Source organism: Corythoichthys intestinalis, chromosome 16, assembly GCF_030265065.1.
Source record: "Corythoichthys intestinalis isolate RoL2023-P3 chromosome 16, ASM3026506v1, whole genome shotgun sequence".
NCBI classification, from domain to species: Eukaryota; Metazoa; Chordata; class Actinopteri; order Syngnathiformes; family Syngnathidae; genus Corythoichthys; species Corythoichthys intestinalis.
In genome coordinates, this window is record NC_080410.1 from 33,706,344 (window position 1) to 33,724,242 (window position 17,899).

General features: G+C 36.6%; 1 protein-coding gene across 1 annotated transcript; it reads left to right on the forward strand.

The window, feature by feature from the left end:
* Nucleotides 1-5,958: 5,958 nt before the first annotated feature.
* On the forward strand, nucleotides 5,959-17,703 carry unc119.2 (unc-119 lipid binding chaperone B homolog 2). Its single transcript, XM_057861477.1, has 5 exons — nucleotides 5,959-6,540; nucleotides 6,637-6,750; nucleotides 9,755-9,845; nucleotides 10,243-10,415; nucleotides 15,632-17,703. Exons 1-5 carry the CDS (start codon nucleotides 6,348-6,350, stop codon nucleotides 15,772-15,774), a joined length of 714 nt encoding a protein of 237 aa, XP_057717460.1. The 5' UTR covers nucleotides 5,959-6,347; the 3' UTR covers nucleotides 15,775-17,703.
* Nucleotides 17,704-17,899: the final 196 nt, after the last annotated feature.

A 17,899-nucleotide genomic window follows, 5' to 3' on the forward strand; every position in this document is an offset into this window, starting at 1 on the left:
AGTGAAAGTCCAGCCTCTATCAGAGTTAGCATAACATTAAACTGTGTGAAGTTAATTACCGGCAAAACCCAAATAGGAAGCTGCTTAGAGACACGTGTCCTCCTGTCTGTTCTTTCTACTGTCAACTTTAGTTAAACTGTGAGAAAGCTAGTGAACTGAGGTTTAACGCCTTCTCCCCAATTTTCAATAGCTACATTAATTCTGCTTATTATCAGAGGTGGGTGGTAACACGTTAAATTTACTCCGTTATATTTACTTAAGTAACTTTTTGAGACAAATGCACTTGTAAGAGTAGTTTTTCTAAGCCATACTTTTGACTTCTACTTGAGTAGATCTGTGAAGAAAAAAAACGCTTATCTTACTCCGCAACTTTGGCCTACACTAGCCGTTAAAATTTTCGTCTTTAATCTACATTCAGTATTAGATTTAACTTCTTCGACAGAGAAACCAACAGTGGCGCTACTAGTTTCACCAGTGAAATGTCGCAACTATAATCACATGACTCCATTATACCATTCTGAGTCAAGCTTGCTGTTCTATGATCACACCTGCCTTTTCAATCATGTGGCGTCTTCAAAGCACCGTATAAAAATAAGTATTTGACATAAAGCGCTGCCGTCAACATGACTCGAAAGCGCGGATTTAACCTCTCTGCTAGTTTTATCCGTCACCGATTGACCACGAAAATCCAGATATGATACTTTTAATTTCATAATACGAAATGTTTTCTTCACCTGTGGGCGCTCATGCTCTTTGGATGAATGATGCTTCATTTCTGTAGATGTTTTTCGTTCGCCTGAATTTTTTCATTTTTTTTTTCAAATTTCTTTGGCTTAGTGTTATTATGTAATGTCTTATAATAGAGTATGATAATCACAGTTCATATAGATAACTGTGCTGAGAAAAAAATACCATTGCTTAAAAAAAAAAAAAAAATCAACATCCTAAGCAGTTACTCACAATGCTACTCATTACTTGAGTATTCTTTTCACCAAATACTTTTTTACTTGTACTTGAGTACATTTATTGGATGACTACTTTTACTTGAGCAGTATTATTTTGAAGTAACCCCTACTCTTACTTGAGTAATATTTTTGGCTACTCTACCCAACCCTGTGCTTATCATTAATCCTACTAATACATAGTGTAATATACTCTTTTAACTTACCTTTGACTTGTTCCTTTGATGTTATCCTGCTGAATAAATTATAACTGATTTAACCCTTTCATGAACGGATTATGTGTTTGTTTTTCTTACATTTTTTATTACATTCATATTGGACAGAGGTCTCAAACGTGCAGTCCAGGGCCCAATAGCGGCTTCCGGGACTTTATTTTGCAGCCACCATTTGACATCCAATTGTAGTATTAGTGATGCTCGCATGTACTTTGCGATGATCAAGTTTGGGGAAATAACAATTATTTGAATAGTAATGAATTAAAAATAATTAATACGATTTTCTTAAAAAAAATAAAAAAAAAGCCATGAATAATTCATGAAGACAAATTGAAATACATTAAACACATGAACAAAGAAGAGCAAATACATAAATTCAAATAAGTGTAGCCTATGTGTAGATTGCTCTGGGAATTTTATTTATTCATTTTTTAGTGTTGTGACTGCACATAACTTCATTCCTTGGCTGCCATTGACGGCAATAGACAGCCAATCCATTTCAACTGGGAGGGGCTGGTAGCGATCAAACGACCTATAATGTCTTGATCCCCGAGAGCTGCAATCCAGCTTGTTTTCCATGTCTCCCTCCTCCAACACACCTGAATCAAATTATCAGGGTTGTTATCAGTTAACTGCAGAGCTTCCTGATGAGCTGATCATTTGATTCAGGTGTGTTAAAGGAGGGAGACATGGAAAACAAGCTGGTTTGCGGCTCTCGACAACCAGGGTTGGCCACCCCTGATTTATAACAACATAATGATTGTGTCACAAAAAAATTCACCCCATTCAATTGTCATGAAGCGATGGTGTTGCTCATAGGCGGATCTACTATTCAGGCGAGGGGTCCCCAACCAGCTGCCCTTGCCCCAACAAGCAACGGCTTGGGCCACCGGAGCCAGCAGCACCCCTAGCTATTCGTCATGTATAATTTTGTCAGCATACCAAACAAAAAATAACAAAACAAAAAAGAAAATCATTTGAATGTGGAATTTATATTATCTCTTCCCCCCCACACATGCACTACATTGGACTGTTCCACGACGACAGACTGAGTATCAGTCGCTTAGCTTCATTTAGTGCCGTTTAGCATTGCTTAGCTGTTCGTTAGCTTCACGGAGCTCTCCCGCTGTTTTCACGCCAATAAGCTCGCTATTTTTACAGCTCACTTGCTACTTTGCACGTCGGCTATCGTTTATTTCGAACACATGGGCGAACGTGCTCTCCCTGAGAGCCAAAGTGCAGTGAGGGAAAAGTTGAGAACAGGCCTCTAATGCCTCTTTTCACTTTCTTCTTCTTCTTCACACCAAACATAAAATACACGACAGCACACCTTGTGGCGAAACAATGTAGTACAGTTCCAATCAGTCATACAATTACACTCAACAGCTGGTTAACAGCAAAAGCATGTCATGTTCGTCTTATAAATAATGATTTCTGGAGTTAATCCCACATACTACAGAATTAATATTATAATATGTTGAGTAAGTACTACATAATACAGATTCTACACTTAGAATAGCTTTCAAATGACACTCTTCATGACCAATATGATTGGCAATGAATAATTATTAATACTACTATTATATATCGTAGTATCCTGTAATAATATTTCGAGAATTTTTTTTAAAGAATTGTTTTGAATAATGTTGGAAAGGCAAAGTCAGTGTTCTGAATGTTTACTTTCCATTCTTTTTCACTAGTAAATGCTATCAGCATTTAACCTCATTGTTTGTTTGTGATTAATTATTGTTATTTACATGATTATTTGTACTTTAATAAAGAATTTAAGTGTTCCAAAATAGTTTTGTGAATTAATAAGCGTCAACAAAAATTTCATTGCTAAATTAGTAAAAAAAAAGAAAATTATTAGATTAGTCGATTAATCGTAAAACTAGTCGGCTGACTGATCAGGAGAAAATTTGTCGTTTAGGACAGCCCTAGTGTACCAGAACATATTTCCTCCACACCCTCACCTTTTTAACCCCTGACCCATAAAGAGGGCCCCTGGATATGTTCGCCTTAGGCCCCAAAATTGCCAATACTGATACTTTTGCTTAAAAAAGACAAAGACCCTCTTCATTGTAGCAGTTACCGACCAATTTCTCTTCTCAATGTCGATTTTAAAATATTGTCCAAAGTACTCGCTATTCGACTTCAGAAGGTTTTGCCGACACTAATAAACCCAGATCAAACCGGTTTCATTACAGGGCGTCATTCTTTTAATAATACAAGGCGGTTATTCAATGTCATTGCTTCCTGCAAAGATTCTGAAACTGCTGAAATAATTTTATCATTAGATGCTGAGAAGGCCTTTGACAGGGTGGAATGGGGCTACCTGTTTTTTATCTTGGAAAAATTTGGTTTTAATTCGAATTTTGTATCGTGGATTAAACTCCTATACAGATCCCCAGTAGCGAGCCTTAATATTAATGGACTCAAATCCAAACTGTTCCCCATGTCTCGTGGCACTCGTCAAGGATGCCCGCTCTCCCCGTCCTTGTTCGCGCTAGCGATCGAACCTTTAGCCCTGTGGCTCCGTGAGGAAGAGAAATTTAAAGGGATTTGTCGATTTGGCCTCTCCAACAAACTATCATTATATGCAGATGACTTGTTGCTCTACATATCCAACCCAGTTGTCTCTCTCCCCCCTATTTTGGCCATTCTGGAACAGTTTAGTAAATTGTCAGGGTATAAAATTAATTTACACAAGAGTGAATACCTCCCTCTTAATTTACCTGCTGAAAACCTTCCTCAATCTCTTTTTCCTTTTAAGAAAACTAACAATGGGCTGAAATATCTTGGCATAATTGTGACAAAATCCCTGTCTGAACTATTTTCTAAAAATTTCAAACCCCTTCTTGACCGTTGTAAACTAGATTTAACTAAGTGGTCCACACTCCCTTTGTCATTACTTGGTCGGGTCAACCTCATTAAAATGACAATACTACCTCGTTTTCTTTACGTATTCCAACATATTCCCTTAGTTATACGCAAATCTTTTTTCACTACACTTGATCAGATCATTAACTCTTTCCTATGGGGGGGTAAACAAGCTCGGATTAAAAGATCAACTCTCCAGCTCCCCAAATCTCTCGGAGGTCTGGCTTTACCAGACTTCCGACGATACTACTGGGCTAGTAATATTGGCAAAATCCTTTACTGGAATACAGGCGTAGCAAACAACAGACCTCTCTGGGCATGTATGGAATTATCATCCGCACATTTTTCATTGTGGTCGGTCGTATGCGCACAGTTACCTTTACCCATTAAAGATATATCTCAAAATTTTATAGTCCTCGAGACTTTAAAAATATGGAGGCAATTCAGAGAACAATTTGGACTGCATATTGGATCAAGACTAGCCCCAGTTAGCCAAAATCACTTATTTCCTCCGGCGTGTTCAGACCTAGCCTTCGACTCGTGGTCGAAAAAGGGCCTGCAAATTCTTGACGATTTTTATATTGATGGCATATTTCCCTCATTTGCTGACTTGTCAAAGAGGTTCACTCTTCCAAGCTCTCATTTATTCCGTTACTTTCAGATACGACATTTTATTCAAAAACTTTTTCCTCATTTTCCAAATCGCCCACCTGAAACGCCGATGGATGCCTTTCTTGTACTCAAACCAACACAGAAAAGCTTATTGTCTACTTTATATGGTTTAATTTTTAAAATCAATCCAACTTTTTTAAATTCTCTTAGAACAGCGTGGAACCAAGACCTCAACATTAATACATTTGATGAACAATGGAACAACATGCTTCATCTTGTTCATTCTTCATCAATTTGTTCCAGACATCAACTCTTACAGTGCAAAATTCTCCACAGGGCTCATTTTACAAATGCGAGGTTGGCCAAAATTTTCCCGGGAAGATCTGATGCATGTAATAGATGTAAACTCTCGCCAGCCAATCATATACATATGTTTTGGTCATGCCCCAAACTAGTTGTCTTTTGGCAAACTGTATTTGACACTTTAGGAAAAGTGCTTCGCACTAAGCTGAATCCGGACCCCCTAACGGCAATTTTTGGAACACCTCACCTGCTTTGTCCAAACCATCAAGAAAAGTGATTGCTTTCACAACACTACTTGCTAGGAGGCTAATTCTCCTTAAGTGGACTCACTCATCCCCACCTACACACAACAAATGGATCCAAGAAATCCTGCAAAACCTTAGACTTGAAAAAATTAGATTTTCCTTAAAGGGTTCCCTCCAAACCTTTGATACAATCTGGCAACCCTTTCTACTCTACATAGATTCCATACCTATTGAAGCTGAAAACCATTGAGCTACTAACACCCCCTCCCTTTCTTTCTTTTTCTTTTTTTATTTTTATTTATTTATGTATATTTTTTAATTTATATATATATATATATATATATATATATTTTTTTTTTTGTGTGTGTGTGTGTTTTTTTTGTTGTTGTTTTGTTTTTTTGTTTTTTTGTGTGGGTGTGTGTGCAAGTTGTGAATGAGAACGTCTGCTGTCTTGATCGTGCCGGGAAGGTACCCTTATCTTGACCTTATTGGAATGAAGCTTACTTTGTGTTATCAAAAACTTATCTAGCATCAACTATCATTTATGTGTTTCTACCCTTGTTGTGTTTTGCCTGTACCGATCCCATTAAAGTATGAAAATTCAATTAAAAAAAAAAAAAAAATTGCCAAGTCCGCCACTGGTGTTGCTATACATTCCAAACTCAAAGATTGTACGAGACTTTAAACAGTTTAACTTTGATGGTGAAATCATGCTGTTTAAAACTAGATTCAATGGGAGTTTTCTCTGTTTTGAAGATAGCTTCCAGTGGCAATCCTCAGCACTGCAGGCTTTTCAAACATTTCCAGGACTTTAATTTTTCACCCCAGAGGTTCTCCATGACCAAATCGTCTTGCTTAACATTGCTAACAATAAAAGAAACCAACTAATTGGTGCTCAAATAAAAATGCATACACTACCATTTTTGTATCCAACGTAATCTAGGATACAATACTTTAACTAATGATCATGAGACTATGACATACGTCACAATCCAACTTTTAATTATGGATTTACATTCCAAGACAAATCCAGAGTGACATAATCAGTTTAGACAGCAGCAGAGAATGATCCATATTGCACCCAGCCTTCAAACCCGCTAACAGACCACAGTAACATCCAGAAACAGCAAATGGATAAACAGGACGAAAGCATAGTAGTAAATAGTAACGAGGAATGCCAAAGAGACAGCCAAAGAGAGAAGGAGTGGAGCAGCTTTATTTTACCATTGGTTGAAAAAGAGGAAGAGGAGGTCGTGGATGAATGGAGACCTGGTGAACCAGTGACGCCACAGCATGTCTTAAGGCTCAATAGGTACACAGCGGGTGAGTCAGAATTCTATATATGATCATACTTTTGTCTTCCACAATGCATATTCTAAAATAAATTTCGGTTCTTGTCTTGTTGACTGATTATGACAGATTACCTATGTTTACCTGAGGACAACATCTACAACATCAACTTTTCTCGTTTCAAGATCAGGGACCTAGCCAGCGGTTTGGTCATCCTTGACATAAAAAAACATTGTCCAACAGGTAGATACTGTGTTAACTTTGGAGGTTCCATTTCCCTCGTGTTGTTGAATTGTTCGTTCTAAATTTTATTCCACTAACTGACTTTCATTTGGTATAATGTACTATTGTTAGCACATGCAGTATACTCTTGCGTTCTTGTGTTAATATTTTGGAATTTAGTTCCCCACAACAGATGTTTTAGGTAGGGCTGTCAAACGATTAAAATTTTTAATCGAGTTAATCACAGCTTAAAAATTAATTAATCGTAATTAATCGCAATTCAAACCATCTATAAAATATGCCATATTTTTCTGTAAATTATTGTTGGAATGGAAAGATAAGACACTATGGATATACACATTCAACATACTGCACATAAGTACTGTATTTGTTTATTAAAACAATGAATCAACAAGATGGCATTATCATTACCGTTCTGTTAAAGCGAGCCATGGATAGAAAGACTTGTAGTTCTTAAAAGATAAATGTTAGTACAAGTTATAGAAATTTTATGTTAAAACCCCTGGTAATGTTTTCGTTTTAATAAAATTTGTAAAATTTTCAATCAAAAAATAAACTAGTAGCTCGCCATTGTTATTGTCAATAATTACACAATGCTCATGGTGCTGAAACCCATAAAATCAGTCGCACCTAAGCGCCAGCAGAGGGCGACAAAACATCAAAAAACAAGCAACAAGTGGAATTGACACTGTGCTGTCGTTTTAATCTGTTTGAGTGGGGCATGTGCGTTAATCGCGTCGAATATTTTAACATGATTAATTAAAAAAAATTAATTATCACCCGTTAACGCGAACATTTTGACAGCCCTAGTTTTAGGCTTTCAAAATCTGGTCTAATCTTAGTTTGGTGCTGCAGCTTCCCATAATTAACAGTACTCCTCACCAGATTTTTTGAAATAATTATTGTTACAAAATATTTATATATATGTTTTTTTTTAACTACTGTAATTTTCGGACCATAAGCCGCTACTTTTTTCCCTCATTTAAAATCCTGCGCTTTATAGTCCAGTGCGGCTCATTTGTTGATTTATTTGGGTTAATAAGTAACAATTTATTTCACAGCGGCGTCATAAGACCGTCATAATTATGATAGGACACTATCATGAGCATTACTGAATGCTTATGACAAATGTCATTTTGTGTCATCTGACAAATTATCTCACTTTTGAATGGATGTACAGTGTATCACAAAAGTGAGTACACCCCTCGTATTTCTGCAGAAAGCCTGCCCGTCTCATCGGACCATAGGAGATGGTTCCAGTAATCCATGTGCTTTGTTGACATGTCTTCAGCAAACTTTTTGCAGGCTTTCTTGTGTACTGTCTTCAGAAGAGGCACACCAATTTGATGTAGAGTGCGGCGTATGCGGCGTATGCTTTGAGCACTAACAGGCTGATCCCCCCACCTCTTCAGTCTCTGCAGCAATGCTGACAGCACTCCTGTAACGAGTCACATGACATTTTGGAGGGAAAACGACAAGCAGTACTCAATTTGGACATTTAGGGATGTGCATAGTTTCTAAGGGGTGTACTCACTTTTGTTGCCGGGGTTTAGATATCAATGGCTATATTTTGAGTTATTTTGGGGGGGAAATAAATTAACACTATTATACAAGCTGCACACAGACTACTTTTCATTGTGTCAAAGTGTCATTTTGTCAGTGTTGTCCCATGAAAAGATATACTTAAATATCTGCAGAAATGCGAGGGGTGTACTCACTTTTGTGATACACTGTAAAAGATCTGAGTTGGACATAAATGGAGTTAGTGACATAATTTGCCGGATGACACTTAATAACATCTGTCATAAGCATTCATTAATGCCCATGGCAGTGTCATGTCATAATTATGATGATCTTATGGCAGTCTTATGGTGCCACTGTCAAATTAAGTCTAGACACAGTTTTACCTATAGATAGTGCTAAAAGGCAGCGTATAATGTGTAGAGAAAATTTTGACAGCCTTTGGAGCCATTTTTTATGTGGCTAAAGCCTTACAAGGTAGTAGCTGAACATTTTCTTAACACCCTATATTCTTTCCCAACGCAAAGAAGATATATCAATTGGTGCCCCTACGCACAGTCATGGTTGCACTTCCCATCATGCATTTGGGCAGAAGTTAAATGGCTGCAGTATCATTTACTGAAAGCTCAACAAGTACACTAGATGGCAATATTTAGTCACAATATACAAAGTCACATTTATCCTTTAAGAATTACATCTCTTTCTATCCGTGGATCCCGCTCACAGAAAGAATGTTAATAATGTAAATGCCATCTTGAGGATTTATTGTTATGATAAACAAATACAGTACCTATGTACTGTATGTTGAATGTATATATTCGTCCGAGTTTTATTCATTTTTTTCTTAATGCATTGCCAAAATGTATATGATCAGGAAAAATTATCGGGAATGATTGGAATTGAATCGGGAGCCCAAAAAAAAAAAAAAAGCAATCGGATCAGGAAATATCGGGATCGGCAGATACTCAAACTAAAACGATCGGGATCGGATCGGGAGCAAAAAAAAAACATGATCGGAACAACCCTACAATGAAGCTTTGCAGCCAATTGGTTCAAAGCTTCATGGTGGTTCATTTGGTCTAATGAAAGTCTTATGATGCCGCTGTCAAATAAAGTGTTACCGGTTAATATCTTTAGGTGTAAATATCCCATGTGGCTTATAGTCCAGTGTGCCTTATAGTCCGAAAATTACGGTATTGTCAGCTATTAATTGTCAAATGTACTCTTCCAAAAACAGAAAAAGTAAAGAAATAAAATAATAATAATAGTAAGGCACATGATAATTCATTGAGTCAAATGATAAACTACTGTAGTATGAATTCTATGCTTGAATCATTTCTAAACTTTAATATCCCTCAAGTTCAAATAAGGTAAATCAACCTTGAAATTCCTCATTTTGAGTCTGAATTCTGCATTTTTTCTGAACCATTCCCTGTGCATTGTTTGTTTGACGTTCTTGTTTATTTGGCTCTTCTCAATTCAGAAATCCAAGACATCATTGACCTTGATACAAACAGATTCATCCAATATCAGTTCTCACCAGCATTTTTGAATCTCAGCGAGATTGGAGCCACGTAAGTCAAAGTCACTTATGAGCTCAGTACATGACTTACTATTGTCTGGGTTACCTACCTTGTGTTGTCATGTACCTGCAGTTAGTGGAACAAGTTCATGTAAGTGAATTCATTATGCAAGACGCATCTAGGTGCAACATTTTTGTTTGGTCGTCAGTCAGGATTTTGGCCATTACAGGATCGCCTGATACTTGGAGGTGATTGGTTTACATAGCTTCTTTCCAGCTTTGGAAACTTTTATTTTGCTCTCATTCCTGGGTGCGTTCATGAGCAACTTAAAGTAAACAGTTTCAAAATGATCCCTTCAATTACCATTGGAGTGACCATAGTCTTGGACAATTCCTGGACTATCCAGTCAATTGCTCTGACCTGTGTTTATCTGCTGCTTGTCTTTTAGGTTAGAGTTTACCGTGGGGAGCAAGGCACTGAGCCGTTTTCGTCTCATCGAGAGACATTTCTTCAGAAATGTCCTGCTTAAAACTTTTGACTTTGAGATTGGTTTTTGCATTCCACATAGCAGGAACACCTGTGAGCACATATACTGCTTACCTGACCTGGAACCTGAGACAGGTACAATTTAAATGTGTTAGGGCTGTGTTTTTGACAAAGGTCTTGCTCATTCAAAATTATACTATGACAAAAATCTATACTAAGGCTACTTATATGGTTCAAGGGAGAAAGATATTTCCCAAAGTGTGTTTGGTTTAAATTAGGGCTGTCAAACGATTAAAATTTTTAATCGAGTAAATCACAGCTCAAAAATTCTTTAACCGTAATTAATCGCAATTCAAAACATCTCTAAAATATGCCATATTTTTCTGTAAATTATTGTTGGAATGGAAAGATAAGAAACAAGACGGACATAAACATTCAACATACTATACATAAGTACTGTATTTGATTATGTTAACAATAAAACCACAAGATGGCATTAACATTATTAACATGTGTATTTTGCATAGCTATTTGATTGGGAATGCTAGTTCTCTTCGCATTGAGCGCTTTTATTTTTGTGAACATTATTTTTTTCGAGAGATGGTAAATGGTGTTATACTTGTATAGCGCTTTACACTACATCCTCATCTACCTACTGGTAACGCAGCACGAGGAGCAATGTGGGGTTCAGTATCTTGCTCAAGGATGCTTAGACGAGTTCATCAGGGCACAGAATCGAACCCTCAACCTGTGGGTTAAGGGGACAACTACTCTACCACTGAGCCACGCCATTCCCAATAGGATGATAGATGATAGGAATATTAATTTTGTTGTGCTTTCACTAAATGATACTGTAGCGACTTAACTGTTCGGCCCAAATGCATGATGGGAAGTTGAGCAACCATGACTGTCAGTGGGGGCTGCAAACGGTATACAGTATTTTTTGCGTTGTGTTCAATTAAGCATGTTAAGAAAAAGATTGTCTCCTGCTTCGCCCAAATGCATGATGGGAAGTTGGGCAACCATGACTGTTAGTAGTGGCTGCCAAAGCTGAAGCCAATAAAAGGTGCTGTCCAATGAACGCCTGTGCCCACTCGTATTTCTCTGCCTTTTCGCTCTCAATGTGCCAAAACGGCGTCATTGTAAACTGTTTGAGGCAACGGGTCATTCCGTCCATGCGTTAATCGCGTCAAATATTTTAACGTGATTAATTAAAAACATTAATTACCACCCGTTAACGCGATAAATTTGACAGCCCTAGTTTAAATACACCAATTAGATATACTGTATGTTAGATATGCAAGCTTGACTTCATCCAAATACATTGGCTACTCTTTGAACATATATCAAAACACAAACAAAAGTAACTAACAAAGTCTCACTGTCATCATTTCTTCACATTATTCAAATTATTGAATCTTGTTAAAAGGTATTCAAAAACAATTTTAAAGACTCACAACGATCCATAACGATTAGCATTTTCCCTCAGCAGAGTTGATTTCCCGATCACTCTGCGTTAAGGACGGAATCCGAAAGGCAATACAGTGATCCCTCGCTATATCGCGCTTCAAACTTCGCGCCCTGAATCCATCGCAGATTTTTTTCCAATTTAAAAAATAAATAAATAAATAAATGCAGTATTTTATAGAGCAGTCCTGATCCGATCACGTTGTCTCTCACTCTTGCTCCCGCCGCTTTTCTTAGTCAAGCAGTGAACTGGAGTTGCTTATTAAAGTTAGCGATGATTGACAGACCGTTAAGGCATGATCTTGCCAGAGACACTTGTAAGCCGAAACTTTAAAGCGCCGCATGCGTCAACATCATTTAACTTGATAAACAGTTGCTGTGGCAACTCGTTGTATGTAAGTGAGCAACTTGAGCGGATTTGAGTGGACTCACTCAATGAAGCATTTAATAAAGACAACCATGTTTCTACTTCTTTTAAATAGAATGGGCATCTACCTTTTTGTTGTTTAAAAATAATTCGGTGGGACAGTAACATGTATAAAACTTATCAAAATTATTACATTTGAAGTGCTTAAAAAACATTTATTAAAATTAGGGCTGTTAAAATTATCGCGTTAACGGGCGTTAATTAATTTTTTAAATTAATCACGTTAAAATATTTGACGCAATTAACGCACCCGCTTGCATATTGCCTCAAACATTACAATGAGGCCGTTTATGGACATTAAGAGTGAAGAGAATGCCACCGGCCGCTTGGGGGCAGCGCCGTTCCATACTCATGTTATGTCTTCTAAACGTGGGAGAATTAGTAGTTGTGAGACGTTTATGCTGAATACACAATGCAATGCAAATTGCTATTTGTGCTCCACACATATTTCGGTAAGTTTCTTTCTTTTAGTGGCAATTATGTGTCTCTTGTTTTATTTTGGGTAAGATATGTACAGATACAGTGGGGAGAACAAGTATTTGATACACTGCCAATGGGTTTTGGCAGTGTATCAAATACTTGTTCTCCCCACTGTATATGTTATACAGTAAAGGCGAGTGGACACAGGCGCGCCGTTTATTGGCATAAGCTTCTCCTTCACAACAAACATAAGTATCCTTTAGTGAAAGCACAACAAAAATAATATTCCTATCTCTCAAAAAATAAATAATGTTCTCAAAAAGAAAAGCACTTCAGTCTATAGTAATGAGGCCCTATTCTGACACACAGTTAAACAACAATGCTAAATAAACTGGCATTCCATATCAATTTAGCTATGCAAAATACACTTAAAACTTTTCACTCTATTTTTATTATTGTTATTTTTATTCTTCTTATTATTACATTAACTCTACTTTTGATTGAAATTTTTACAAATTTTATTAAAACGAAAACATGAAGAGGGGTTTTAATATAAAATTACTATAACTTGTAACTATAACATTTATCGTTTAAGAACTACAAGTCTTTCAATCCGTGGATCACTTTAACAGAAAGAATGTTAATTAATGCCATTTGTGGATTTATTGTTACAATAAACAAATACAGTACTGATGTACAATATGTTGTATGTATATATCCGTCATGTGTCTTATCTTTCCATTCCAACAATAATTTACATAAAATATGGCATATTTTAGAGATGGTTTGAATTGCGATTAATTAATTTTTAAGCTGTAATTAACTCGATTAAAAATTTTAATCGTTTGACAGCCCTAATTAAAATATATACTGTATATGGCAGAAAACACAGACAAGATTGAAAAAGCAGTTTCTGCTCTTGCACCCCTTTTTAAAATAAACTGCTGTATTTTAAGCCAAAAGAACTGTTGTGTTTGATAGAACGATATGTCTATATGCTGCCATAGCAGATTCATGGCGCATTAAGCCCCCGAACTATTTCTAATTAGTCCGTTTTACCTTGAAAACCGCCGTTTACAGACGTCGCGTAACCACTTTTGTTTCAACCAAGCCATAAAAGAGGGTAAGTAATTATATTTATTATTCAAAACATCTGTCATTTTTAGCTTAGAATGATTAATTGATGTCTAATATTTCGTTTGAAAAAAAAAAAAAAGACTCAAAAAAAATTATTCACTCGCATATTTTAAACTTTTAAACAAATTACTTCACAATGAAAAAAATGGTGTCTGTAAATAAGTCACGGATATCTACCTCATAACTATGGCTTAATTATATATATTTTTTGTTACTGTCGCATTTTCCCCAATATTTTAGATGATAAATAATCGATCTAACCAAAGAAAAATTGGGAAAAAAAAACAAACAAAAAAAGTTTAAAAGGGTAAATATATGAAAAAGAACATCCCGACCACTCCTTGATGTCTGCAATTTCTGCATCACGAGTCGCGACCCTTGTTATATTACCATGTTTCACTCATAAAATCCCCCCAAAATCCGGCTGTGGCCATTCACATTTGTGTCCTGACATTCGGTGATACATGCTACATGGGGTTTTTGGATCGAAACAAGGTAAGTACGCGATAATATTTCTTTAAAATCATGGCGTGTTTAATTATGCTCTCTCATGTTCTCACCTCCAGTTACGGTTTTGCTGTTTAATTTAAATTTTTTTTTTGTGTGTCCTCCTGTTCAAATTTTTTCTTCCCCCAGAAAATTAAGATTTTAAGTGTTCCAATTATGTATCACACGAGCATATCGGACAATTTTGAAATTTGACCAAATTGGGGGTCTCAGAGCGGAACTTCAAATCACCTGAGTTTTTTTCGCCTGATATATAAAAGTTTTTTTTAATTATACTTTGGGAAAAAAGTGAAAAAAATATTGTGGTTTTTCACTTATCGCGGCGGGTTCTGGTCCCCATTAACTCCGAAAAACGAGGGATCACTGTATATCATAATTATTACATTTGCAGTGCTTAAAAACCATTTATTAAAATATACGTTTTTTTTTTTTTAATTATACTTTACGGGAAAAAAGGGGGAAACATGTCTTATATGAATCTCGTTCCAATGCTGTTAAATCTGAATAAATACATTGAACACACACCCACAAAAAAATTACAGTGATACCTCAGCTCACGAACATAAAAGTTCGTCTTCTGAACATTTATTTCCCATAAGAAACCATTAAAATGAGAATAATCCGTTCCCAGGTCCCCATAAAACATAATTTTCTACTAAATAAGCCTTAAAACTACACAAAAATATACCTTATTTTCTTTAATGTCTTCTTAGGCTTAACACTAGCCTGTGGTGGGGTCTTTTTCGGTCCCATAATAGCAAAAGTACACTCAATATGGTCCAAAATGTCTATCAAACACAAACCACGTCCACACTCAACGAAAGGGAGGGGACGAACTGGGACGCCGTGAGCGTGCATCAGCTTCTCGTGGCGCTGTTCGACCGCGTGGTTTGGTTCGTCCGCCGAAAACTAGTTCATCAGCAGAGACTATATGCTCGCGAATTTAATGTTCTTGAGGCGATAAGTTCGTGAGCTTAAGCGTTCGTGAGCTGAGGTATCACTGTAATTGTAAATAATTTCCGCGAAAAACTGTTTATGGTGGACATTGAGTTCTTGGGTGGAAATTTCAGTGGAGATTCAAGAAAATCTAAAATATGTCTAAAAATACGTGTCCTGTTTGAAAAACTTCATCACTAGTTTTGTGTCACTCAAGTAAGAGTAAAATGTATTCATTAAGAAGAATACTAAAGTAATGAGTAACTGCTTAAAATGTTACATTTTTAAATCCATGCTTTTGTGTAATGGTGACTATTGTATATGCATATTTCTAACAATGAGAAGAACAGAAAGAACTTGATTCAATGAACAGAATTTGTTGCTTTTTTTTGGTACTATACTTGATTTCTTTATTCCCGGGGAAAAAATCTAACTCTTTTCCTTTTATTCTCTGCAGTTGAAGATATGATTGCCAACCCATTCGAGACACGCTCAGACAGCTTTTACTTCGTAAACAACAAGCTGGTCATGCATCACAAAGCCGAGTATTCCTTCGCATCGCAAAAAAATGCTTGCGTGTCGGGTGAAAATGGAAAATAATCAGCGCAATATACATATTGCAAAGAAAATCCAATGAATTGTTTCTTTGTACGGTACTTTTATTTGATCGGTAATAGTAAGTTTTTGTTTGTATCAACATCAATCATGCTCAAGTCTTTGAAACATGATTATTTATTTACTTTCAATTCGAAGCTAATATGCCATACTACATTTCTCTAACTGTGATGACTATTATGTCACATGTTTGTTTCTATAATATGTAACTCATAAATCATAAGCCCACAGATCAGTGGCGGTTTTAGGGGTGGGGATACAGGGGCACTGGCCCCACCTCTAATTTCAATGGGCCCCCCGTTTCTAGAGTTTGTTAAAATTTAAATGCTGCTTTTCGTGTTTAAAATGACTTTTTAGAAAAAATGATTTAAAGCAGGGGTGTCCAAACTTCTTGCAAAGGGGGCCAGATTTGGTGTGGTAAAAATGTGGGGGGCCGACCTTGGCTGACGTGCTTTACGTAGAACAATATATTTAAGCAAATTTTAGGAAGCCATTCAGTGTGGCACATTTGCTTTATTATTTATTTATTTTTAATTAATAATTTCAACAATCTTGCAACTAGCCTTTGTGGCGTTCTCTTTCGACTCTCGGGCATTTGCGAAATACTGCTGCTGTGAAAATAAACTAGCTTCAAGTTGCTTCAATTTCTCGCTGCGTATCTTCCCTGTAATCTTGTCGTACATGTCAGATAGTCTTGTTTGGTAATATCGCCTCGCATTGAACTTAACGGCAACTATCTCTTTGCAAATGAGGCAGACACAGTTGTTGCATATTTTTGTGAAGAAATAGTCCAATTTCCACCTATCCTTGAAGCGTCAGCCATCACGGTCAACTTTCTTTTTTTTTTTGTTGTTGTCGCCATTTTAGAAAATGGAAGTAATGGGTCACACGGGGTAATGTTGCTTAGCCCTTAAATACCTGCAACATGAAGCAATTATCAGAGAATCCCAAAATTTGAAAAATAAGGTCCTAATGAAACTTTTTTTTTCAAATTTGTAAAAAGAAAAGTCAAAATGAATATGTGTAATAAGTGCTCTAATATCTATAACCCATGCTAAATCATGTTTTTTTTTTCTCATGGAACCTGCAGATGCATGTGTTGACTTGCATCCATCATTTTTTTTTTTTTTCAAAAAGAAATGTCAAAATTCTAAATCAGTCTCAAAATCATTACATTTTAGGTGTATCAAATGTGATACATTTGGCAATAAAGGGTTAAAGTGCCGCTGCCTTTTAGTGGGTAAATGAGGAGCAGCATTTCGTGTGTAAGCTACTTCATATGCTGGTTGCAGTTCTGCTGACCAATTTATTAAGTCTGTGTGCGGGCCAGACGTTATTGATTTTATGACAGATGCTGGGGGTCGGATGAAATTTGACCCCCGGGCCGGACTTTGGACATGTCTGATTTAAAGTATTGTCCGATGTATTGTATCATTACTTGCAAACATTATGATTAAATATGAATTATTACAAATTTTACTGGTTCATGTTTGTTTGATACAGTACCAAGCAAAGATGTCTTTTTACCGCCACATGTAAGATAATCTGCGTATTGCCTTATTGACCAAAACAAACACTAAACAAAGATGGCAGCGACACTTGGCCTCTGAGGATTACATGTGGCCCCTTTATGGCCCCTGTTTCAGAAAATCCTAGAACCGCCACTGCCATAGATATTTTTGTTTATTGTTTGGAATGTTTCACTAAATATTTGCAGTTATAAACTGAAAAATGTGCATTAACTCAATAATGGTCAAACCCTGTTGCAAATCTATAAATGCACAGAAGTTGTCAGCGCACAAACAAAACAAAAACAATTAAAAAAGATCAACGCAACTGTTGTTTTTGTACAAGTGATCAACAATTGGAAGTTTATTGAATTTGCAAATAAAATGCAATTTACCACAAAGTTTGAAAAGTTTTATGTCCAACTGTATTAAATACAGGCCATCCTCGAGTGATCTTGACAATGTTTTGGAACAAAGAGAAAACCTAGCCGCATTGGGGCAGGCTGAATGTAGAGGTAGTGGGGTTGTGGTTGGGGGGGGGGACATGGAAAGAATGAGCAGGGGAGGAGCACAGAGCGGGACAGACCAAAATCAGACATCTG

Excerpts from the sequence above, each read along its gene's own strand:
- unc119.2 (XM_057861477.1), top strand. The coding sequence starts at position 6,348 with ATGGATAAACAGGACGAAAGCATAGTAGTAAATAGTAACGAGGAATGC. Across the intron at positions 9,846-10,242 it reads CTCAGCGAGATTGGAGCCAC|GTTAGAGTTTACCGTGGGGA; the intron begins GTAAGTCAAAGT and ends CTTGTCTTTTAG. Across the intron at positions 10,416-15,631 it reads TGACCTGGAACCTGAGACAG|TTGAAGATATGATTGCCAAC; the intron begins GTACAATTTAAA and ends TATTCTCTGCAG.